At 41.5% G+C, this 25,255-nt stretch overlaps 1 protein-coding gene across 1 annotated transcript in view; it reads left to right on the top strand.

The window, feature by feature from the left end:
- Window positions 1–20,002, top strand: part of SNX27 (sorting nexin 27) — a 77,713-nt gene extending 57,711 nt beyond the window's left edge. Inside the window, exons 8-12 of the mRNA XM_061120829.1 lie at window positions 8,361–8,450; window positions 13,415–13,564; window positions 13,880–14,008; window positions 14,386–14,445; window positions 16,112–20,002. Coding sequence (XP_060976812.1) covers window positions 8,361–8,450; window positions 13,415–13,564; window positions 13,880–14,008; window positions 14,386–14,445; window positions 16,112–16,159 — 477 coding nt within the window. The 3' untranslated portion in view covers window positions 16,160–20,002. The remainder of the gene's footprint in view (window positions 1–8,360; window positions 8,451–13,414; window positions 13,565–13,879; window positions 14,009–14,385; window positions 14,446–16,111) is intronic.
- Window positions 20,003–25,255: the final 5,253 nt, after the last annotated feature.

The following is a 25,255-nucleotide window of genomic DNA, read 5'->3' as shown; positions in this document are numbered from 1 at the left end:
TCAGACAATATGGAAATCCCTTTAAAAACTAGGAATAAAACTACCATATGACCCAACAATCCCACTACCCTGAGAAAAACCATAATTGAAAAAGGCATGTGTACCCCAATGTTCATTGCAGCGCTATCTGCAAGAGCTAGGACATGGAAGCAGCCTAGATGTCCATCGACAGATGAATGGATAAAGAAGCTGTGCTACATATATACAATGGAATATTACTCAGCCATGGAAAGGAATGTGTTTGAGTCAGTGCTAATGAGGTAGATGAATCTAGAGCCTATTATACAGAGTGAAGTAAGTCAGAAAGAAAAACAAGGTATCAAATATTAATGTATGTATATATGGAATCTAGAGAGATGGTACTGATGAACCTAATTGCGGGGCAGCAGTGGAGACTCAGACATAGAGAACAGACTCACGGGCATGGGAGGCAGAAGGAGGCAAAAGGGTGGGGTGGCTGAAGAGAGTGGCATGGGAACACACACTGCCATGTGTAAGACAGACAGCCGGTGGCCTCTGCTGTGTGACCCAAGAACTCAGACGGGCTCTGTGACAGCCCAGAGGGGTGGGCGGGCTGGGAAATGGCAGGGAGGCTCAGGAGGGAGGGCACGTATGCATTACCTGTGGTTGATTCATGCTGATGTATAGCAGAGACCAACACAATGAAGCAATTATCCTTCAATTAAAAAGAAAAAATTAAAAAAAATTTTCATCAAAATTATTTATCCGTAGAGCTTAAAGCATCAAATAGTTCTACACAGGTTATTATGAAAAATATTCGTTATTCCCACTTCTTTCCTATCATAGACAACCACTTTCACCTCTTTTTAGCTTTGTTTTTCTGTTGTTATCTATTCATCTTTTTTCAAAAAAATTTATTGAGGTAGAGTTGATTTACAAGGTTGTGTTAGTTTCTGGTGTGCAGCAGAGTGATTCAGCTATACATATATGTGTATTCTTTTTCATAGTCTTTTCTATTATGGTTTATTGCAAGATATTGAGTACAGTTCCCTGTGCTAAATAGTAGGTCCTTGTTAATTACCTATTTTGTATATAGTAGTGTGTATCTGTTAATCTTAAACTCCTAGTTTATCCCCTGCACTTTCCCCTTTGGTAAGCATGTGGGATCTTAGTTCCCCGACCAGGGATCAGACACATGCCCCCTGTATTGGGAGCATGGAGTCTTAACCACTGGACTACCAGGAAAGTCCCCTGTTTCTGTTTTTTAAAGAAGTTCATTTGTATCATATTTTAGATTCTACATATAAATGATATCATATGATATTTGTTTTTCTCTGTCTAATTTCACTTAATATGATAATCTCTAAGTCTAGCCATGTTGCTTCAAGTGGCATTATTTCATTATTTTTTATGGCTGAATAATACTCTTATCTCACACAGACAAACACACACACACAGACACACATGTTCTTAATCCATTCATCTATCCATGGATGTCTAGGTTGCTTCCATGACTTGGCTCTTATAAATAGTACTGCAGTGAACATTGGGGTTCTTGTATCTTTTTGAATTAGTTTTCTCCATATATATGCCCAGGAATGGAAATTTTGGATCATATGGTAACTCTGCTCTATTTTCAGTTTTATGAGGAACCTCCATACTGGTTTCCACAGTTCTCTTCAGTTCAGTGTTCATTTGCTCAGCCGTGTCTGACTCTTTGCGACCCTGTGAACTGTAGCATGCGAGACCTCCCTGTCCATCACCAACTCCCAGAGTTTACTCAAACTCATGCCCATTGAGTTGGTAATGTCATCCAACCGTTTCATCCTCTGTCATCCCCTTCTCCTCCTGCCTTCAGTCTCTCCCAGCATCAGGGTCTTATCCAGTGAGTCAGTTCTTTGTATCAGGTGGCCAAAGTATTGGAGTTTTAGCTTCAGCATCAGTTCTTCCAATGAATATTTAGGACTGATTTCCTTTAGGATGGACTGTTTGGATCTCCTTGCAGTCCAGGGGACTCTCAACAGTCTTCTCCAACACCACAGTTGAAAAGCATCAATTCTTCGGTGCTCAGCTTTCTTTATAGTCCAACTCTCACATCCTTCCATGACTACTGGAAAAACCATAGCTTTGACTAGATGAACCTTTGTTGGCAGAGTAATGTTTCTGCTTTTTAATAAGCTGTCTAGGTTGGTCATAACTTTTCTTCTAAGGAGTAAGTGTCTTTTTGTTTCATGGCTGCAGTCACCATCTGCAGTGATTTTGGAGCCCCTGCAAAAATTGGTGTAACTACTTTCCTTAGTAGCTGCACCAATTTACATTTCTACCGATAGTGTAGGAGGGTTTGTTTTTCTCCACACCCTCTCCAGCATTTCTTTCTTTTTGTGTGTGTGTGTGTGTGTGTAATAAAGTTTTATTAAAGTATAAAGGAGATAGAGAAAGCTTCTGACATGGGCATCAGAAGGGGACAAAAGAATACCCCTTTGCTAGTGTTAGCAATGGAGTTATATACTCTCCAGTGAATCCAAAGAATGTCTGGAGGTTGCAAAGACCTCACCAGACCCACTCCCATAATTTACATTTTAAGATAACAGAGTTGGCTAGAAGGTTTAATCCAAAGATTATCCTCAGGCAGGATACATCCTTGTAAAGACCAGACCTACTCCCATAATTTACATTTTAAGATAACAGAATTAGCCAGAGGGTTTAATCCAAAGACTGTCCTCAGGCAGGATACATTATTGTTATATAATCCTAAGGAATGTAGAGGAAAAAAAGTAAAAAAGTTTGTCCTTTCTTCCTCCTTGAATATCCCAGACCTCTCTCTCCTTGGGGACCCCTAGACTTCTTATCAACTTGCCTAGGAAATGACTCTCTCATTCCCCCCTTTTCTTTTAGGAGAATTATATTGCCTAGGGAAAAGGGGCGTCGTTCTCATTCCATAACTGCTTCCGAGCTGACAAGGGGTGTTGTCCCTAAATTGGTGAGGCAACATATTCTGCTAATCCTCATAGTGAGGATGTCTGATCCAGTGGCTCCAAGTAATAGTTGGAGGAGTCTCCAGCATTTGTAGACTTTTTAATGATGGCTGTTCTGACCATTGTGAGGCGATACCTCATTGTAGTTTTGATTTGCATTTCTCTAATAATTAGTGATATTGAGCATATTTTTTAAAAAATTCATTTTATTGAAGTGTTGATTTATAATTGTGTTAATTTCTACTGTACAACAAAGTGATTCAGTTACACATGTGTATACACATGTTCTTTTTCATATTCTTTTCCATTATGGTTTATCACAGGATATTGAATATAGATCCCATTGCTGTATAATATGACTTTGTTATCTATTCATCCTATATATGATAGTTTGCATCTGCTAATTCCAAACTCCCAATTCTTCCCTCCCCCAATCCTTCCTCCCCCGTGGTGACTGCAGATCTATTCTCTATGTCTGTGAGTGTGTTCTGTTTCACAGATATGTTTATTTGTGTCATATTTTAGTTTCTACATACAAGTGGTGTCATATGGCATTTGTCTTTTTCTGACTGACTTTGCTTAGTGTCATAATCTCTAGGTCTGCCTATGTTGCTGCAAATGTCACTATTTCATTCTTTTTTATGGCTCAGTAATATTCCACTCTGTGTGTGTGTGTGTGTGTGTGTGTGTGCGCGCGCGCGCACACGCGTGCGCATGCACGCGCCCCAGGTCTCCTGTCTTGCAGGCAGATTCTTTACCATCTGAGCCATCAGATCACATAGGCCTCCTTAAATTAATTCCCAAGTATTTTATATTTTTATTACAGTTATGAATGGAATATTTTTTCTTTGTGTTGTTGGAGTAGAAAAATTATTTTCTAGAAGTCAGAATATCTGGTTCAGGTAAGTACAAGCTCTCCATTGGGTAAATACTTAGCATATAGCTTTGTTAAGATCTGTTTTCTGATCTGTTAAAGGGTAATAGTAGTACTTCACTTTTTAAAAAAATCAGTATCAAACTTTAAACAAAGCAGAGCTTGTGAAATTACTTTTTGAATTATAAAACCGTAAAGCAAAAGTAAGGCTGGCTTCCCTGGTGACTCAGTGGTAAAGAAGCCACCTGCCAGTATAGACAGGTTTGATCCCTGGGTCGGGAAAATCCCCTGGAGAAGGAAATGGTAATCCCCACTCCAGTATTCTTGGCTGGGAAATCCCATGGGCAGAGAAGCCTGGTGGGCTGTATAGTCCATGGGGTTGCAAAGAATTGGACACAACTGAGCAACTAAACAACAACAACAGAGCGAAACATTTAGGTGGATAGATAGAAAAGCTTTTGTTTTTGTATCAGTGTCTCATACCCCAAAACTTTTTGAACTCTCCTGTTTCTTCAGTTTTTTAACCAGCTTTATTGAGGTATAGTTGACACAATAGACTGTATATATTTAAAATTTATAATTTGGAAAGTTTTTTTTTTTAACTCTCAGCCGTTTAAAAATGTGCAATTCAGTAGTGTTAAATTCACTTCATTATGCAATAGATCTTCAGAACTTTTTCCTCTTGCAAAACTAAAATTCTACCCATTAAACAACTCATTTTCCTCTCCCCTACTTATGGCAACTCCCATTCTACTTTCTGTGAACTTGACTACTTTAGATATCTCATGTAAATGGAATCATACATTATTTGTCTTTTGTGACTTGCTTATTTTATTTAGCATAATGTCCTTAAGGCTTATTCATGTTATTAAAATTGAATAATAATATGCCATTGTATGTGTATATCACATTTTGTTTATTCATCTGTGGATGGACATTTGGGTTGCTTTTACCTCTTGGCTATTATGAATAATGCTGTTATGAACATGGTTATGTAAATGTCTCTTCAAAATTCTGCTTTTAATATCCCCAGAATCATGATCAATGGCTGGATCATATGGTAATTCTATTTTTAATTTTTTGAGGAACCGCCGCACTGCTTTCCGTAGCAGCTGTACCATTTTACATTCCTAGCATTGCACAGCGGCTCAAATGATTTTATGATTGACTAGGTAAACAATTGTGCCTTTTGGAAAATAATACTAAAATTTTTCGCTCACTTAATTTTAGTTGATTTTTTGTATCGTATTTTGTTGGTGGGACTGTCTCAGGCATCTCATCAATTCTAAGATGCCATCAGTTGTAAGATGCACTAGTATTTTATATACTGCTAAGAGAAAAAAGCTACCAATTAAACAACATATATCATTGATTATAAGATGCATCCCAATTATAGGAATGATAAAATGTGAGAAAACTGTGCACCTTAGAATTGATGAAATACTAGATAATAATGATAGTTATGTGCCATTTCCTTAAAAAATTGATAAAAGTCAAAATCCATAGTAGGATATATTTAATTTCTGCCTAAACCTGGCAGATTAAACATACATTTGAACTACTTTTTGAAAGCTTACTAGAATAATCATAATGGATTTTAAGAGGTGTAAACCTGTGAAGAGAATAGGCGGAGACACAATAGATGAGAATGGTCAACAGTTTTTAGAAAACTAATGTTTGAATGAGTCAACAGAAGTTTGGTGTTTGGTTATTGTGGAAGAATTGGTAAGAGGCATGTGGAAAGTTATAAACATAAGGCAGTTAACCTAAAAGGAAAACAAAATATATAAGAAAGGAAGCCCTGGTAACAGCACATGATTTAGTTGTGAACACTGTTTACATGCTTATAATAATGTGTTGAGTACAGTATTCAATACTGATTACTGATTTAATTTTTATTGAGATGTTGGAGGAAGAAGAGAGAGTGTAGGAGTGGTATACCAAAGCTAAAACATTACTATTTTTGGCTGCACATTATGGTATGTGGGATCCTAGTTCCCCAACCAGGGATTGAACCCATGCCCTCTGCAGTGGAAGCATGGATGCTCAACCACTGGACCACCAGGGTAGTCCCTAAAACTTTTTTTTTTTAACTCTTTTTATTTATTTTTAAAAATAATTTTATTTATTTATGGCTGTGCTGGGTCTTTGTTGCTGTGCAAGGACTTTCTCTAGTTAGGTGAGCAGGAGGCTACTCTCTAGTTGCAGTGTGGTGACTTCCTTTTTTGTGGAGCATGGCCTCGAGGGCACGCAGGCTTCAGTAGTTGTGGCATGTGGATTCAGTAGTTGCGGCTCCTGGGCTCTAGAGCACAGGCTCAGTAGTTGTGGCACATGGGCTCAGTTGCTCCGAGGCATGTGAGATCTTCTGGGATCAAGGGTTGAACCCATGTCTTCTACATTGGAAAGAGGATTCTTGACCACTGGGCCACTAGGGAAGCCCAAAACTTATTATTTTTAACACAGCAAGTCAACATTGTCTAAAATTGACAAGTTAGGAATTAGCATAAGCATGACATTTAGAATTATGAAAGGAATATTACAGAAAACTGCTTACAGTGCTTAACAATATCTGGAATGAGGCTGTGTGATCAAACTTGTTTTGGTTAGATGCCTCTTAGTAATACATATTTTTAAAAACTATGTATCTCTTTTATTTCATAAATTTTTTTCAATTAAGGGAAAAAGGAATCTAGTGTCCTGATATTTCATGTTTTCCACTCAGCCAATCAAGCAATATAATCTTGATTAGAAATGAGTGAGGAGAGAACATTTTTACTGCCCCACATGAAAATAGTTCACTTAGAGTTGCTGGAGTAGATGTTCACTCTGGCCCACCTCTGCCCAGGGGAAATGGTCATCAGTAAGTATTTAAGTGCTATTACTAGTTGGACAGTTCTAGGTATTGGAGAAACTGAATTGATAAACCAATATTTGTTTGTTTTCCCTCTTTACTTCTCTCCCAACTTTTCAGTCTAACTGATTTAAATTTGATCTAGCTGGAGTAGCCAAGTCTTTTGGTGATAGTATTCAGGTTCTGCAGGACATTGGTGGCAGTTCTCATTGAGCATCCCTTCTGTGAATATAATCTCTCTCTGCCTAAGTGAATCCTCGCTTGTATGGCTAGGGTTGGGGAGATACTGGGGTACTCTCTCCAGTGGCAGTCCCAGGGAGGATATATCCTTGTGTGGTTCTTAGAATTTAACAGGCAAATGAAGCCAGTATCAATGGTAGTAATAATAATTATTTATATATGTTTCACAAAGCTGTTAACATTTTTTATCTTGTTTTGTTGTCTACCTTCAAGATGGATTTTATTGTTGTTTACAGAATGAGAGGGTTTAAGTGACTTACTCAAATGTATATGGGTAGGTGACAGCTAGAATTTGAACTCGTCTCTTGACTTCAATCCTGAATTCATTCTAATAGGCAAATGTTTTCCTGTAAAAGACTATGGGGAATGATTTCTACCTGAAGGAAATTGGCAGTTTTCTGGTAAACATTCAGGTGGTTCCCTGCCTGCTGTCTGCATAGGGTTGTCTTTGGAGTAACTCACTGAGGGTAGATCCTGAATGCTCTGGACAAATGGTTCTGTTTGTTCTTTTTCTTTTTTTTTCCCTCCCAAAGATCAGTTTTCTCTTTGATTGAATCTTTAAAGTTTTTCTTAGAGTGGAGGAGAGGTGGAATAAGGTTGGGGAGGGGGGATGTATGTTTCATACAGCTGAACTAGGAATAGTTTATTATTATACCTGGGTACCTTCATTTCTATAACAGATCCTCGCTGGAAGTTCATGGTCTCAGATTTATCACTTCTCTCTTCCAGTTGCTACCCCGCTGGACTAAGGTCTTGTTTCACTTAATGCTGAAAGTACCACAATATCATTGATCTTCCTTGTTTCATTCTCTTCTTAGCTTAAATCATTTGACAGTCATGTAGAGATCAATCTTTCTGAAACAACAACTTTTTATTTATTTATTTTAGCTTTCTACTGTCCTTAAGTCTAAATTCCTATGCCTGCTCTTTGGGATCCTTTATATTCTATTAATTTATGCATCCAGAATTATTTTTCATTGTCTACTAACATGTATCCTTTATTCTGATCAGGCAGGTCTGTCTCCTGAATATATTTAAATTCAAACCCATTTCTGTTTCGTGACTTTAGCCTGAAGTTTCTCCTATTCAGCCTCTCCTGTGGGGTCCAACCAAGACTTCCTTGATAACTACAGTTAGCAGTAAGCTTTCCTGTTCTGGCTTCATGTATCACTTACTATTTATGTCACACATTTTTGCTACTTCATCATTATCTTTAATACAGTATTGTGTGCTGTCTCTCAGTGTTCTGAAATTATTTCACGTGTATAAATTAGCCTGAATTTAAATCTAACAGGACAGACCTAGAATAAGAGTTGCAGGGTTCACAGGCAATGATGATGATGGTCCAGATGGATAGGAATTATTGTGAAAATGAATCTGTATCCCTTTATTTCTATCAAGAATGTACTTGATAATAATTTTTACATTTCTTTCTTCCTTGCCTTTGTTTTGGTGACAGGCTGTTGATGATGTGAAAAAAGGTTACATCAAAGCAGAGGAAAAATCCTACCAATTACAGAAGCTGTATGAACAAAGGAAAATGGTCATGGTAGGTTTATGTTCCATAATCTCTTTATAAAATGCCCCTTATCCCTTTTTAAATTTAATTTAACTTTATATTGGAGAACAGGTGATTTACAATGTTGTGTTAGTTTCAGGCATATAGCAAAGTGATTCAGTTGTACATACATCCATTCTTTTTCAGATTGTTTTCCCATATAGGTTTATTACAGAATATTGAATATAATTCTCCGTGCTATACAGTAGGTCTTTGTTGATTATCTATTTTATATATAGTAGTTTGTATGTATTAATCCCAAACTCCTAATTTGTCCTCCCCATCCCCACCTTTCCCCTTTGGAAATTATAAGTTTGTTTTCGAAGTCTGTGAATCTCTGTTTTCTGTATATATTCATTTGTATTATTTTTTAGATTCTACATATAAGTAGTTGTGAAAAGTCCATTTGTAACCTTTTTTTAGATTCCACGTGTAAATGATATCATATGGTATTTGTCTTTCTGCTTCTGACTTACTTCACTTAGTATGATAATCTCTTTTTGAATTATAGTTTTGTCTGGATATATGCCCAGGAATGGGATTGCTGGATCATATGGGAATTCTATTTTTAGTGTTATGAGGCATCTCCACACTATTTTCCACAGTGGCTGCATCAGCTTACATTCCCACCAACAGTGTTGGAGGATTCCCTTTTCCTCACACCCTTTCCAGCATTTGTTATTTGTAGACTTTTTGATGATAGCTATTCTGACTGGTATGAGGTGATGCCTCATTATAGTTTTGATTTGCATATCTAATAATTAAAAATGTTGAGCATCTTTTCATGTGCTTTTTGAAAATTCCCCTTCTTATCTTTTAAATTTGTTGTTCTACTCATTTTTGAAAGATGTTGCAACCTGGTCAGTGGCTTAACTGATTTAAAAAGGAGTGGGGTACTTACCCAGTAGTCCAATAGTTAAGACTCCACACTCCCAAGGCAGCGGCACGGATTCAATCCCAGGTCGGGGAACTAAGATTCTGAGTGCCACATGGTGCTGCCAAAGAAACAAAAAAGGAGGGGGGTATAACAAAACCCACTGAAATGTTGTGAAGTAATTAGACTCCAACTAATAAAAAAAAATAAATAAATTTAAAAAATAAAAAAAAAAAAGGAGGTTGATAGCTTGACATAAAGTCTATTGTGTTCCTCTATTTAGCACACAAAGAGCTTATTGTTTTATATATGGGTATATAACTTTATTATTAGTGATTACTAAACAATGTTCTTTTTAATAATAAAAAGGCCTAAAATAAAGATGTACAAAACATTTAATATGATAAAAATAAGGCTCTGTGAGAATTAATATTTAGGTGTTTAACATTAGAAATTATTTCAGTTGTGATTGAGCAGTGGCAAAGTCGTTTGTTTTCACAGCTTCCATCTCTGCAGTTGCTCGAACATTTATGCTCAGTAGTGCTCTTGGTTAGTGTGATATCCTAGAGCTGTGCTGTTTGATTCCATAGCTACTAGCCTCGTGTGGCTACTTAAATTCAATTTTAAATTTATTTTAACTTAAATAAAAGTTAAAATTCAGTTCCTCAGATGCATTAGCACATTTTAGGTATTGAGTGAGTTGCTAGTAGCTACTGTATTGGACAGCTCAGATATGGAACATTTTCATCACCACAGAAAGTTCTGTTGGAGAGGGCTACTATGATATTCTTAGAATATTTCAGAAATAGTTTTGAATTTATATATGCCATAAATGGAGGGATGAAACTTGTCAAAAATAAAATGTATAAAGAACATTTATAAAGACTCTACTAGTAGCATTTTAAAACTTCTTTCCTGGCCAGTTCATATAGTTGAAAATTTTCCAATTATAGTTTTTTCTAATAGTTTTCATATAGTTTCTACACAGTGGAGTAGGAAATCACAGTTCACTCCAGTATTCTTGCCTGGAAAATTCCATGGTTAGAGGAGCCTGATGGGCCACAGTCCATAGAGTTGCCAAGAGTCCGATACAGCTGAGCAGTTGAGCACAGTTTTTACAGAAGGCAGTAATTGCACTGGTAATAATTCTAATAGGCCACTTGAGTTTCTTTTGTACTTTCTGAGCAGTTTTTAGGAGGGAATGTTTGGAATAAGAATACAAACAAGTTAGCCACTGAACTTATTTAGCTCCTTCCTAGTCTTATATCTAGGTGGGATATTTATTTTATCACTCATATGACAAAGAGGGAACCATCTACAGTGTTCTGCATACCAACAGGCTGAAATAGACATTCCCCAAATCTTTTAAATGGAATTAAGTCTTGGCAGAATTTTGGTTAAGGGAATTTTGCTGTGTGGGAGACAAAGATTTTAAAACTGAGCTTCCACCTCTTCTTTAATGGTATTGTCTTCTATATATTAATGCATGATTCTGACCAAAACATCTGCATATTTTGGTGAAAAGGGCTGTTAACCCCTGCAATAGTTCTTTGGCTTTGTCAAAACCAATAGAATCAAAGCAATTTCATAAAAGCTTCTGAATGTGGAATACATACTGTTTCTTCGAACATATAGCACTCTAAATGCACTATCTTCCATTTAGACATTTACAAAAAATATTTGTTGAACACCAGGTATGTGCCAGGTACAATGCAAGGTGCTAGAGAAATAAATAGGTTTGAGCTGTTCTGTGGCAAAATATAGCAAGTCTGAGTTTAACAAACGTAGTAATCTAGTATGAAGTTATTTCTTAGACTCATGTTTGTATCTTGTCATACAAGGTGAAGAACGCAAGTGCAGTTCGTACGTTGATACGTTTCCCCATGGGTCATCTTAACTGAGTGTAAATATAAAATATGCTTAAACGTTTATGGAATTCTGTTCTCTTGAAAGCCTAGTGCCAGTGTACAGTTTTGTACTGGCTACATAATATTGCAGCCTGATTTTAAAGACCTCCTACCTCCCCAAAAAAGTTTGGATTTTATTCCAGTGTTAGTATTCAGAGACATTAGCCTAGACAGAGGTCATGGTCAGTACACTGAAACTTCCACCTCAGATGGATCCCTCAGAGCCCGTGGGTCTTGATACCATTATGTGTAACAGCTTAGCATGTTGATAGGCCTAAGATTAGGCCCGATCACTATGATATTTTGCCAGATAACTGTGAGACTTTCAGCCATTCACAAACTTCTCACTTTCAGTTTCTTTCTTGTAAATTGGGGATGTTAGGATTGCTTGCTATCAAGTGGAGTCTTGAGGAAACATCACCAAGTTCTTAACAGATAAATAAGCTTTGTGTAAGTTGCTTTGCTCCCCACATACAGAGGATAGCTCATACCTTTGCCATAGTTTGTAATACCCAGTATGATCAAAATGTTTTTGTTTTTTACTTATTTACAAAGTTAGATTGAATCTCAAATTTGTATGGTTGAGAACATAATGTATACAAGACTTGTTTTTTTTCTCTCTCTCTTTTTATTCTCTTTCAAACAGTGAATGTGTGTATCTTACGTCTTGCCATTATTGAACTGACAGATAGAAGTTTCTGGGTTTGTGTTTGTCAACATAATTTTTAATGATTTCACATAAGGTGATATATGTGGAGGTCAGTGTTTCTCAAAGTATAGTCCCCAGCTCAGTTACACAGGAATCACTTGTGAAGCCTGCTTCAAGTGCATATTTCTGGACTCCACCTCACATACACTAAGCCAGAATCTCTAGGGGTAGGATCTAGAAATCTTTGTAGATTTTTACAGAAGCACCCTAATGAGGCTGAAACTTCAGGTGCTTGAGAATTGCTGCCCTTGAAATTTGGGAGAGTTGGTTCCCACGGTTCCTCTCAGGCCTTGATTTCAATATTAGATCTAGTTTGACCCTCCTCAGGAAGTTTGGGAGAACAGAGAGCTCTACACAACCAGGATTACAAATCAGGGTCTTTTTTGTGCCTGTATCTCTTCTCTTGGTGAGGCAGAAGGCAGCTCTCCAGTGTATTCTAACTTCCTTACCCATCTAGTTGAAATCAGCTAGGGGGCTCCATCTTTGTCTTCTGACTCTCTGTGCACATTGCCACTCTGCCTGTTCTTCTGTGTGACATGCAGGTGGTGGTGTCACACAGGTGCAAGACTGTTGGCTTGTTTCCCAGGTCAGAGTCCACGCGTCGTCTTTTGTTCTCATTATCTTTTCTGTCTCTCTCCTACTTTCCTTCCCGCTACTTCTCTTTTACTCTGTCCTCACTCAATGCAAAGTAGTGTTAAGGAAGAGAGAGGCTAGCCTTAACTGTGGAGGAGAAGAGTCAAGAGTTCAGAGAGCTCTCTGGGGAGCACTGTACCTGTGAGGGTCACATCGGTCACTTGATTTGGGTCCAGATGCTTTTTAAGGAGGCCTGTATGTTGGAGACCCAGGGGACAGTGGGGCTGAAGGGGACTAGTCGGTAATAGAGAAAAAGGATCAGAGGCCTAGAAATTAAACCTGATTTGTAATCCTGGTTGTACCACTTATTATTACATGTAACATTAAGCAAGTCTCATATTATCCTGGGTTTCTATAAAGTGACTAACTTTTAAGTTTCTCTCAGCTTAAACCTTTTATGAATATGAGATTTGGGTGGTTTCATCCTCATCACTGAGATCACTCTAACTTTTGATTGGAGAGGGCACGAGAAACATTAGTTCTCAGATAGATTTGATTTCATCCCTTAGGTACAGTGAAAATAGAGGGCTGGACTAAATGGCATTATGAGTTCCCTCCTCTGAGTCTTGGTTGCAGTCTCTCTTCTGGCTTCATTTATGTATCTTTTTTAAATAGAGAAAGAGACAAGGGTTGAAGTATGGAGGTGAAAGTTAGAAGGAGGATGAAGGATCATCCAGGAGTCCTGTCCCACATCCTGTCTGGATGTGAGCCCAGAGGCACAGTCTATAGGTTGTGAGGATTTTCTTGGTTCTTTTGTGCCTTCTCAGCAGCTCTTGAGGATGGTATAGTTCCAGGGGAGCACTGTTTCTCTTTCCCTTTTTTTTTTCCCTAGTACCTCAACATGCTAAGGACTTGTGAGGGCTACAATGAAATTATCTTCCCCCACTGTGCCTGCGACTCCAGGAGGAAGGGGCATGTTATCACAGCCATCAGCATCACGCACTTTAAATTGCATGCCTGCACTGAAGAAGGACAGCTGGAGGTGAGAGCTCATGGAGCAGGCGCCTGCAGGGGCAGGGCCAGGAGCACCGGGAGCGCTTTGATGCTCACTTGCTATGTTTTAGTTCCTACTTGGGGTGGGGGAGAGTGAAATCAAAACTGTTTTGACTGGGATGCATAGGCTCTGGGTGCACACTGCTCCTCACCTTCGCTGGCTGTTTACATTGACTTTTATTCTTCTGTCAGTCTTTTCCATGAAATGCTATAGACATCTCTACATTTCTTTTCTGCTGCCTGGTTCAGAACAATCTTACCTAAGCTCCCCAGGATTCTCAAACTTATGCTCTCGATTGTTCAGAACCAGGTAATAGCATTTGAATGGGATGAGATGCAGCGATGGGATACAGATGAAGAAGGAATGGCCTTCTGTTTTGAATATGCCCGAGGAGAGAAGAAGCCTCGATGGGTTAAAATCTTCACACCATATGTGAGTGATGGTTGGGGAAGCATGCTTGGGGAAAGTAGATTGGGCTTAAAGTTCTCCTAAAGTTAAATGTGTAAATGGAGCTGTAGGGATAAACAGTCTTTGAGATCTGAACCTGTTTGAATTCTAGATCCCTAGGTTCTTCTGTCTTTCCTTTAAGCCCAAGTAGGATCAGCAGTTTCACTTTCCTCTTCACTCACAATTACCACTAGAAGGAGCCAGAGAATAGTAGATGAGCCAGGCCTGGGTCTTATGGAGTCTCTTAAGGTTTTTCTCAGGCTGAGCAAGTTTGGAAGGTGACTCTGGGCAGGAGTTCAAAGGCATGGTTTTGTGATGCCTGGTCTGGAGATGGCAGTGAACGTTGCTTTATCTTTTTTCAGTTTAATTACATGCATGAATGCTTCGAGAGGGTGTTCTGCGAGCTCAAGTGGAGAAAAGAGGTAATTCTAAACAATCTTGAATTGACCTTTTCATCTTTGTTTGTTTAAAATGTACACTCCTGTATCCAAATACCTGGGACCCTCACCTCCATCTTTCTAGGAATATTAGTTACAGACCAGTTATCCCACATGAGCCAAGATGCTCTTCTAGGAGTTTAGTTAGAGACTAGTCATCCCACGCGAGCCAGGACACTCTTCTAGGAGTATTAGTTAGAGATCAGTCATTCCACGTGAGCCAGGATGCTCTTCTAGGAGTATTAGTTAGAGACTAGTCATCCCACGTGAGCCAGGACGCTCTTCTAGGAGTATTAGTTAGAGACCGGTCATCCCACGTGAGCCAGGACGCTCTTCTAGGAGTATTAGTTAGAGACCGGTCATCCCACGTGAGCCAGGACGCTCTTCTAGGAGTATTAGTTAGAGACCGGTCATCCCACGTGAGTAAGGACGCTCTTCTAGGAGTATTAGTTAGAAACCAGTCATCCCACATGAGTAAGGATGCTCTTCTAGGAGTATTAGTTAGAGACTAGTCATCCCACGTGAACCAGGATGCTCTTCTAGGAGTATTAGAGATGGGTCATCCCACGTGAGCCAGGACGCTCTTCTAGGAGTATTAGTTAGAGACCGGTCATCCCACGTGAGCCAGGACGCTCTTATAGGAGTATTAGTTAGAGACCGGTCATCCCACATGAGTAAGGATGCTCTTCTAGGCGTATTAGTTAGAGACTAGTCATCCCACGTGAGCCAGGACGCTCTTTTAGGAGTATTAGTTAGAGACCGGTCATCCCATATGAGCCGGGATTCTCTTCTAGGAATATTAGTTAGAGACCAGTTATCCCACATGAGCCAGGATACTCTTCCAGAGAGGTCATTAGCCTTGGATGCTAAACCAGACTGTGCAAAAAAGCCCTGTTTCCCTTGTCAAGAGGGTGGCTATTGGCCACAGGCTGTTCATCTCCTGTGACTTCATGGACCCTCCTCTACCTATATTTTTATCAGTCGCCCTCCATGTTGTTCCTGATCCAGAAGGGCAGTTGTACTTAGCTTTAGTCCTTCTGACTAGATGAGACGTTAAAGAGTGTGTAGGATAACCAAGAGTGTGTGTGTGTGTGTGTTAGTTAGAGTTAAAGAGTGTGTAGGATAACCAAGAGTGTGTGTGTGTGTGTGTGTGTGTGTGTGTGTGTATGGTTTTTGCTGCTGCTTTCCTGCTGTCTGTATGTGCTAGTGATGGAACAGAATTTAAAAGATTCTGAATAATTAGCTGCTTACTCTTCAAGAAGATGTTTTTGAGGTTCAGAAAGTAAAGTAAGGAATATGAGCATTCATATTCTTGGTTTTGTAGGAAGAACACATGGCCCTGGGGATCAGGTCTGGATTCTCTCCTAGCCATTTTTCTTTCTGTGATTCTGTTCAAATCGGCCTCCCTGGATTTCAGTTTTCTCATCTTTTCTTATCTGTGAGACTGAAAGACTGAGCTGGATGAGTAATATCCTGGGTCCCTTCCAGCTCTAAAAGGCTGTGATTCTTGATGGAAAGTTGTGTCCAGTGAAGAGGCCCATCATGTCGAGTCATCCAGTCGTACATTTTCTGTGTGAGGGGTTGTCTCTGGATGGGAGGAGATGAAGACACCTGAGGCTTCCCAGTAACTCTTGTCTTTTTTTCCTTTCAGAACATTTTCCAGATGGCGAGGTCACAGCAGAGGGATGTGGCCACCTAGCCTCTCATTACCCTGTTCCCTTCTCTTCACCCTCATCCTCTTACCCTTTTCGTCTCCCATGTCAGACAGAGTAACCATTAACACAGAAGAAGAGAAAAAGGAAAAAAGTCATTATACTCAAAAGCCCTAAACTAAATGTCATTAATAATTCCTCTGAGTTTTGTATCTCTGTAATTGAGCTGGTAGAGAACAATAGATGGGTCAGCACCAGGAGTCAGCTGAGTTAAGACAGGAAAAGAAAGAAATAAGCCCAACCAATTCGCCAAAGGGATCTTTGTCCTTTCCTCTGGGCCTCATACCAACAGACTCTCCTTGTACTATATTTTTAGAACTGGAACTATGAACTCCATCCATTTGCACTGTTCAGACATATATATGTATGTATGTAAAAATTATATATACGCAAATTAGCTGCACGTATATACATATATATATTTCTTTTTAAATTTCATATTGATGGCAGTACCTTTTTTAGCTTGTGTTTTTACACACCTTTCACTAGAACTCATGACTTCTCTCTTGCTCTCTTTATTTTGAAACAAACTTTAAAAAGGAAAAAAAAAATTTTACAGGGAAAATACCTCTCCTCATGAAGGACTCGAAAAGTTTACAACCTGCTTGGGTTTTCCCCCCTTTTTTGTATTGAATGAAGATTTTGGATCATGGGTTGTCATTGAGTCGGAGGAGCAAAGAGCATAATTTCTTTATCTTCAAAAGGCTGCTGGGGAGGAGAAAGAAGTGTGTTTTTCAAGGGCAGTGGGGCTGCAGATCTGCAGGGAGAGTCTGAAGACTTGGTGTGGTCTCTCTTGATTCCAAGACAACGTTCCTGGTCCATTTCTCTCTCTTCCACTCATGGCTTTTAGCCACATTCCACATCTTCCTGCTTCCCAAGGGCCCCCTGTATGCTTTCCCTCAGCAGGCCTAGAATGAAGGGTGGGAGGGCTCAGGAGGTTGATGCCACAGACCCCTGAAACGCTTGGTGGTCATGACTGCCCATTTCTCTGCTGTTCGTAAAGCAGGGATTGTACTCGGGACCAGAGTCAAAGTTGATACCTTTAGGCACAAAGATTGGACTTAGGTAGGGGAGGAAAGAAGAAAGGCACTATGTACGTAAGCTTCTTCCTACTGTGTTCCCGACCAGTAACACCGTAACTATTAGGTTCTCTGTGACTTCCTTAAACAACCGTGTTGGGGAAGGACCTGACCATATCCCCCAAGGCCTTGGGGACACTTGGAATGGTCAGTGATCTGAGCCAAGCAAAACCATAACCCATCTAAGCCAGCTGAGGACCCAGGAAGGGACAGTAGGAATATGGTTGATTTGGGTTGGATCTCAACTTTTAATTAAAAGGATACTGAAGGAAAATATTTTTGCCCCTTAAAAGTGCGCTTCATCTGACCTTGCAGTTAGACCTTTTGAGACCTAAGAACTGCATCCCTGGGTCTGGGGCCAGGGCTGACTGGGGGTTGAGAATGTCGCTCTCTCAAAGGCTGCCCTCCTGATGTGAGAGCAGCAGGAGTGACATTCTCAACCCCCAGGCTCCAAAGAGCTCTTAGTCAGGCTCTGATGCATCTGAAACACATCTTTGAGCCTCTTTTACTTTTTTCCTTCTCTACCTTCTGAACAAAAGCCTTCACAGAGTGGCATCTTTTGCTTTGTCTAACTGGGAGGCAACCATAGTTGGTTGTAGTCACTGAGCAGTGTTGGGGTGGTTTGAAGTTTCTTTTTCTGTAACTTGTTTCTGCAGATGGTCGTGAGGCACTCTACTCTCTCTCTCACTCTGTTACCCTGGCAGGCACTTGCCCCGGGGGGTGTGGTATCATGTAGGACATCCTGTCTTTCCTCGCCTTCTCCAAACCAGGCGGGATCAGAGAGAGCAAACTGTAAGGAAGCTGTGTTTAAAGTCGCAGAGAGTGAGCCCTGCTTTGGAGGCTTTGGGACAGAATTAACTTCTTCTGGCATAAATGAATTTAATAATGAGCCAGAGGATCATGGGAAGAAGGTATGTTGATTGCCCACTCCAAGGAGCTGAAGAGGTTTTTGGCCCCAGCTCTGTTCACACTTTAAAAATAGTAGTTTGCTCCTATTCTGTCAGAGTGGGAGAGGAATGAACAAATCCTGGAGTCCACGGGAAGCCCAAAGGCTGCCCTCCAGATGTGAGAGCAGCGGGGATGCTCTTAGCGTGTGTAGACGCTGCTCCCTCCCTCCTGCCCTGACCTGGCACTCACTTGGCACTTGGAGATTGGGTGGGGCCTATTGGATGGTTAGCCTGTTGGGAGAATATGTTGAGGGCCAGCCCCTACTTGAGGCTGTTCCATTAACAAAGCCCCAGCTTGGGGAGACGGGGAAGGAGGGAAGGCCCAGAGGAAGGCTTTCTCTCCACTCACAGCAGGTGTCCTGCGATGGAGGCAGAGGTCGCTGGGGCTGTGCAGCTCCTAGGGTCAAGCTCTTCTTTGCATGAAGCAGTGTTCTTGTGATACCCTTTCCCTCTTACTCTCCACTTCCTTTCTCGAATCCCTGCTATCTTTCTCAGTCCTGGGTTCTGCTCAAGGAGGCTTCTCCTCAGTCTTTTTTTTGCAGTTTGTCTCCGGGAAATGGAGAGGTCCCCTTGCTCCCTGCTCTGCCCACAGCAAAGCCAGCAGGCTCGCCCTGGTCTCACCTTTCACCCCCACAGAGAGTTCCTGTCCTCTTTGATCAAAGCTCAGAGTTTCTATGGGTCAGGAGAAAATGCAGGCCCTGAGAAACCGATCTCTGCAGAAAGTTTCCCTTGGCCCATGCCTTGGGTTTTCTGCTCTTTATGGTTTAATTTTACTCTCCATTCGTCTCCCCTTCCCTTGCTGTAGGTCTGAGCTCAGCACAAGTGCGTGCTCAGGGCAGCGCCCAGGCCTGCACAGCTCTCGGGGGAACTGGGTAAATGTGCGGCATCCCCACCTGGCCCATCTGGTTTCATCCTTTGCCCAGGCCAGTAGCTTTGGGTCACTCCTTCTTGTACCTCCAAATCCAGTGCTTGGAGCAGCAGTATAGGGCTCTGATGGGAGGTGACACCTCTGTCTCTCATTTCAGAATTTGCCAACTCGGGGACCTGGCTCTGGAAGGCAGTTTTCTTAAAAGGGATGGCATCCTGGGTGACCCGAAGTCTCCAAACCTAGAGGGAAAACTGTGCCCTCCCTTCTCTCCTTGGTATTCTCTGGATTGATTGAGCAGTAGAAACCATTTGGTCTGTTGGGCCCCAGCATACCCGCTAGGTTCTTTCCAGATCCACTGTGTCACATTAGCTTCCCTTTGGGAGGGTGATGTGGTTGAATACTCAGAGAGGAGAGGTGGTGGGTGTGCATCTTCAGTCCCCCACCTTCCGGTTTCGCCTCCTGCCTTCCTCTTCCCCTAAACCTGAGCACATCATACCAAGCCTCACTCATTTACACAGTGGCGTCAGCTCACTCCTCAGCAGTAATCTAGGATGTGTGGGAAGCTTAGGGTTCTGGGGAGGAACAGAATTGAAGAGGGGAGTGATGTGGGTGGAGGCACTGGCCAACTGCTAAACTTGGACACCAGTTTTATATCACGCCCCCTTTGTAAGCCAGTGAGCTGGGCTTCAGTTTTCCCCAAACCATGCACACTTTTAATTTATTTGAGAGAAACTCTAATTGTATTTTCACTGCAGTATCTTGTATTTTTTATTTGTGATTTAGGAAATGTGAAGAGAAAATAGACACATAATGGCTAACAGTGTTTCTTTCATTCCTTGTTCTAGAGCTAACCACTCTAAAATTGTTTGGTAATGTCACTTAGTGTAATTAATTGTAACATATTCTTTTAAATAAATTGATTTATTGATGAAACTATTCTTTGGTTTCCTTGACTACAAATCCTTTGGGTTGTGTGGGAAGAGGTGAAGAAGAATGTTTGAGATTTGAGTTTGAATGATCCATCTGAAGATGGGGAGAACATGTAACTGGCTCTCCTGCACAACTAGTGAGGCGGTTGTTTGAGAGCAGGAGTTGGGGAGAGGTGGAAAAAGGAGAAGGAGAAAGAAGAAGCTGGGAGGCCCCTGGTCCACAGTTGTGTTTCCAGAAAGTTCCTTCTCCAGCTCTTAGGACTGGTTGTGCCGGTTCACTCAAGCTCCACATTAAGACTCACAGGACGTCTCTCCCTCAGCCTGATGCAGATAGAGTCTGGCAGAGCCCTTGGGACAGGTTTTAGCACTGTCCCCATGGCCCAGAAATATGTATTTTCTTTTTCGCTTTTCAAGTAACAGGAAACTTCCCTCTGGAATCTGAAGTGAAAGGTACATATCACCTCTAATGAGTGCCAGCTCAGTACTGTGTACTCTGGATGATCGGAGTCCCTCCTCTGCACACATGTGGTCTTGCATGATTTTTGCTCTTGCAGAAGAATCTCAGGTGCTATGGACTGAGTACCTATACTTTAGAATCCCTGTTCTACTCTGTATGTGTGTTTCTGGGCTGAATCTGTTCTGAAAAGCTCAGCGTTTTTGTTTGGTTGGATTTTTAAAATTATTTTTATAGACCCTCCTGTTTTATTTTTATAATCCCGAGCCACATGCTTTTGCTCCTTGATTAGAGACCATGAGAGCAAGGAGTAGTTTGACATTTTGTTTGGCAGTTTGGGGAGAGACATTGCTTGGGTCTCTCACTCAGCCGTCAGTACTAAATAATTGAAATCCGGTAAATATTAAAGTCCGTGATGCTGGGAAAGATTGAGGGCAGAAGGAGAAGAGGGCGTCAGAGGATGAGGTGGCTGGCTGGCATCACCAGTGCAATGGACATGAACTTAGGCAAACTTCCGAAAATGGTGAGGGACAGGGAGGCCTGGCGTGCTGCAGTCCGTGGGACTGCAAAGAGTCGGACACGACTGAGCAACTGAACAACAACAAATACTACTGTGTTAATTGGGGAAACAGTTTTTTTTAATGAGGAAAGAATCCGCAGAGAAGTAGAAAGTGGAACTCCAGAGTTAGAATACAGAAGGTAAAGTCAAACATTTACTGATTATCTACGTTGTGCAGGGCATTGTGTTAGATACTGCAGTAGATACAAAAGCAAAGTAAGAAACTCTACTAACTTTCAGGCTCTTGGAGGAATGACCGTGATCCCCAGCTGTGGAAGGGTTAAGTGGCAAAAGGACTAGAAAAGATGGGAGAAAGATCTTTGGATGAAAGCAGTTAAAGAAATCTTGATGAAGAAAATAGTGTTTAAAGTGAACTGTTTAGAAGGAGCAGGATTTCAACAAGAAGGCATTTGGTGAACTTCATTGAGCTGTTATGTGCCAACACTAGTAATTGGGAATGAAAATACATGGGTTGGAAGTTATCAAATACTTGTCTAGACAACAACAAACAGTTCTATTTGATTAGAACTTAAGGTGTGTATAGGAATAAAACACAAGATAAAATTCTGAAGAGCTGTGAATGCCAGATAAAATCTCTACATTTTTAAAAAAAGAATTTCCCCAGTGATCCACTGGTTAGGACTCCACGCTCTCATTGCTGAGGACCCAGGTTCAGTCCCTCATTGGAGAACTAAGACCTCAAAAACTGCACAGCCTGGCCAAAAAATAAAGTTTCATCTTTTATCAGCTGCAGTTGAGAAACTTTGATGTTGCAGAAAACATACAGAGGGATCAGTTAGTAGGAGACTGTCTTGATTAGGAAGTGGATGCAGTAATAACTTGAAATGAGGGAAATGAATATGAAAAAGTTATGGAAGTAAAATCATTTATGATTTAGCATTAAGCATTGAGTTTACTTGAGAGTAGTAAAAGATTCTCAAGGTTTCATGGCTCAGTGACAAATGGATATATTTAAGATGTGAAACTTTGGGAAAGAAAATATTTTAGCTTTGGACCTGTTACAATTTAGGCGTGTGTGAGAAATCTAGATACAGGTGTCCAGCAGTTATTTCTTATTTGCTGAGCTCCTCTTCATGTTCTGGGCACTGATTAGGGTGGTGGGGACTTGGCAGATGAACAAGGCAGAGTAGATATCTGTGAATGAATTTGTAGAAGATGGATGACTTCTCTGGAGAACAGGAGGGGAGGTGTGGAGATGGGTGGGGAGGAAACTAGATCTCCGGCGGGTGAGGAGAACCTGGGCAGTGTTGATGGCGGTGAGATGGAGAAACGGACGTGAGTGAGAGAGCGCCAGTAGGGCTTTGCAGTTGGGTTGGATCTGAGACATGAGAGAAACGGTGTGATTGCAGTCTGGGCCTGGGCCAGTTCACAGTGATCCTCTTTACTGGTGTGGAGGACTGAGGGAGGAGAGGCACTACCGAAACGGAGGTCAGGAGAAACAGCAGGTTAGAAACAGGTATCCGGTAGTCATCTTTGAGTAAGGAGAAGATGCAACCCCATTTATGAGGAGCAAGAGGAAGCCGACTACTCAGGAAGGTAGACTGAAAGAGGAGCCAGAGAGGGGAGAATCTAAGAGGTGGGAGCTTGAGCCAGGGCTGCTCAAGTTCTCAAATTTGGAAAAGGGAATGAGGTTTGCTTGGCCAAGAGTGGGAATTGCTTCAGTCACAAACTCAAGCAGCCAAGGCTGCGAAAGCCTTTGAAATTTTAGCAGGAGAATGAAAAGACAATGCAGACCCTGAAAATCAGAGAGGGACTCAAGCTACTGAAGAGTCCAACCCTGAAGAAGCGAGACACCTTGTATTACATTCATCTATTTTAAAGATCTGATAATACAGATGGGATGGGGATGCACTGAAGGAATGATGGGACTTTTCCCTTACCACATTCTCATCGCCACAGCCCCCTCCCAACTGAGGATATTTTCCTAAATGTCTTTTTATCTCTAAAACTAGAAGGCTTCCCCCAATCCCTATTAACCTGTCAGCTCCACTCTTCTGCCTTAAGTTATTTTCCTTCTCTCTTCTCTTCATGCTGCCATAAACATTTGAACAGTAACTTGATTATTTTAGAAGAAACTAATGCTGTTTCCTCTTGTTTGGCTTGAAGGTAAGTGATCCTGTTGTTGTCATTTCCTATTTCTTCTGCATTTTATTACTGAGGCCTCTTCTGCTCAGAAGAGAGGTTAGTGAACTTCATTAGCTAACAGAACTACCTCTCCTTTATACCTTTCCTGCTCTGTTTGAAGCAGTATGATGTCTGAAAAATCTGTGTTCATACAAGTTAGGAGCCCCCTTTTCTGTCTCAGGTGGCTGCCTTCGTTTTGCCATCAAAGGGCCTGGAGAATCTTTGCCCAGATGTTGTTCTGATTCCTCAGAAGAACCCTGTGTCTTCTTCATCCCCGTCATTCAACCTGACTTGCCTAATGCTTCTCTGGAGAAAAAACTGGCTGCAGCCTTGAGGGAGGCAGGACAGCAGCAAGCAGTGACAAGCAATGAATGTTGTCTTCCCTGTTTGTGTGAAGGGAAAGATGCCAGGAAGGGGAAGCCTTCCTAGTCCCCCCAATCCCCACATCTCAGGAGATCCCAGCTGTCAGTAAATCACTCTGGAGGTGACTTTTGGTTTAAATCCAACCTTCTATCTTTCTGTCCTGACCCAGAAATTGTTGCAAAGCCACAGTGAGCAGCTCAGGGGAAAATTCACAGTGTTAATTCCAACTCTGGTGACCTTCCTCCTTGTGCACACCTCATCCCATCTCTGACCACACACACACACACACACACACACACACACACGTCTCTGTTTGAGATTTCATATGCTGCAGACTTGGCTCAGAATCCTGAGTAAGTCCCATCCCTGATGTCTTACCAAGCCAAGAGATATGTTTTTTTCTTGAAACAATGTCCACAGATAGTCCCTCCAGTGCCACACATGTTACTTCTCTTTCTGTCTCTTCTTAGTTTGGGGCAGTTGAAGAAAAGGCAGAAGTATGGGGCGTAAGTGGGGGGTGAGTTGTGGGGATTCACTCATCCTTGTCCTCTCATAGAACAGCTCTGGCCTGAGGCCAGATCTAGACTGGAAAGTGAGCAAGTTTATAGGTAGAATGTCATGAGGATGAGGTTGCAGGTAGCCGCCTAGAAGCAAATGGCCCATATGTTGTGAAGTTAAAGACAACACCTGTGTGAACCCCAGCAGGAAAGCAGTTTACCGAGTGGAATCTAGAAAACTGAGAGACCGAGGGCTAATGTATCCACTTTCTGCTTGATAGGAGTCACTGCTCCGGCCTGCTAGGTACTTCTTGGGATCTTTGCCTCAGGTCACAGACAGGTATTTCAAGCTGTGAGACAAGTGCATCATGGGCTCTGGGGCCTGGGTTCCATTCCTGCACCATCCCTTCATCACTCTGTGATGCTGGGTAAGTGAGCTCACCTCCACATCCTCCATTTCCCTGTCTGTAAAATTATATCCTGCCTCATGTCAGCAACTCAATGGACATGAGTTTGAGCTGAGCAAACTCCAAGAGATAGTGAAGGACAGGAAAGCCTGGCGTGCTGCAGTCGATGGGGTAGCAAAGAGTTGGACACAACTGAGCAACTGAGCAACAAACAACATAGGGTTGTTGAAATGAGGAAATGCACATTAAGGGCCTGGAAGAGAACCAGAGCAAGTAGGTACAGAGCAATTGCTTTATAAATGGCGGTGGTACACTCCGCTCCCAGCATCCCCGCTGGCTGGGTGCTGGGCCAGCTCCCCCATGTGAACGAGGGGCAAGTGGAGGTCTGAAGTGTGAGGCCGCGTGTCCTCAGCCTTCAGATGGACAGGGCTGGCTATGGGGAAGAGGCCTGCTGACCTGCTTTCTCCCTTCTGTGCCTGCTCTGTAGAGCACTCCAGAATTAAGCCCAAAAGAAGGGCAGAGGAATAAGATCATGAAGCCATGATCAAGACCTAGACTGTGCTCAAAGGACTTCCTATGAGGAAGTCTGGGCCTTCCTCTTAGAGTTTTCTCTCCCCAACCTCACTTTCCTTACCTCCTTCTCTCCCCATCCCCCGTGGGCACCACAACCCCTACCGCCATCCTTCCAAGACACATATTTGAAGCTTTTAAACTTTTTTCTTTATTTAGACAGAAAAGACCAACTCTTTAAAAGTAAAATGCAATAAATAAATAAGTTAAGCATAGAGAAGTGTCTGAAACTGACTCCCCACTCTCCCCTTACCACTCCCACCCC

This window comes from Dama dama, chromosome 20 (assembly GCF_033118175.1).
Source record: "Dama dama isolate Ldn47 chromosome 20, ASM3311817v1, whole genome shotgun sequence".
Classification (NCBI taxonomy): Eukaryota; Metazoa; Chordata; class Mammalia; order Artiodactyla; family Cervidae; genus Dama; species Dama dama.
This window is presented reverse-complemented; position numbering and strand designations above follow the sequence as displayed.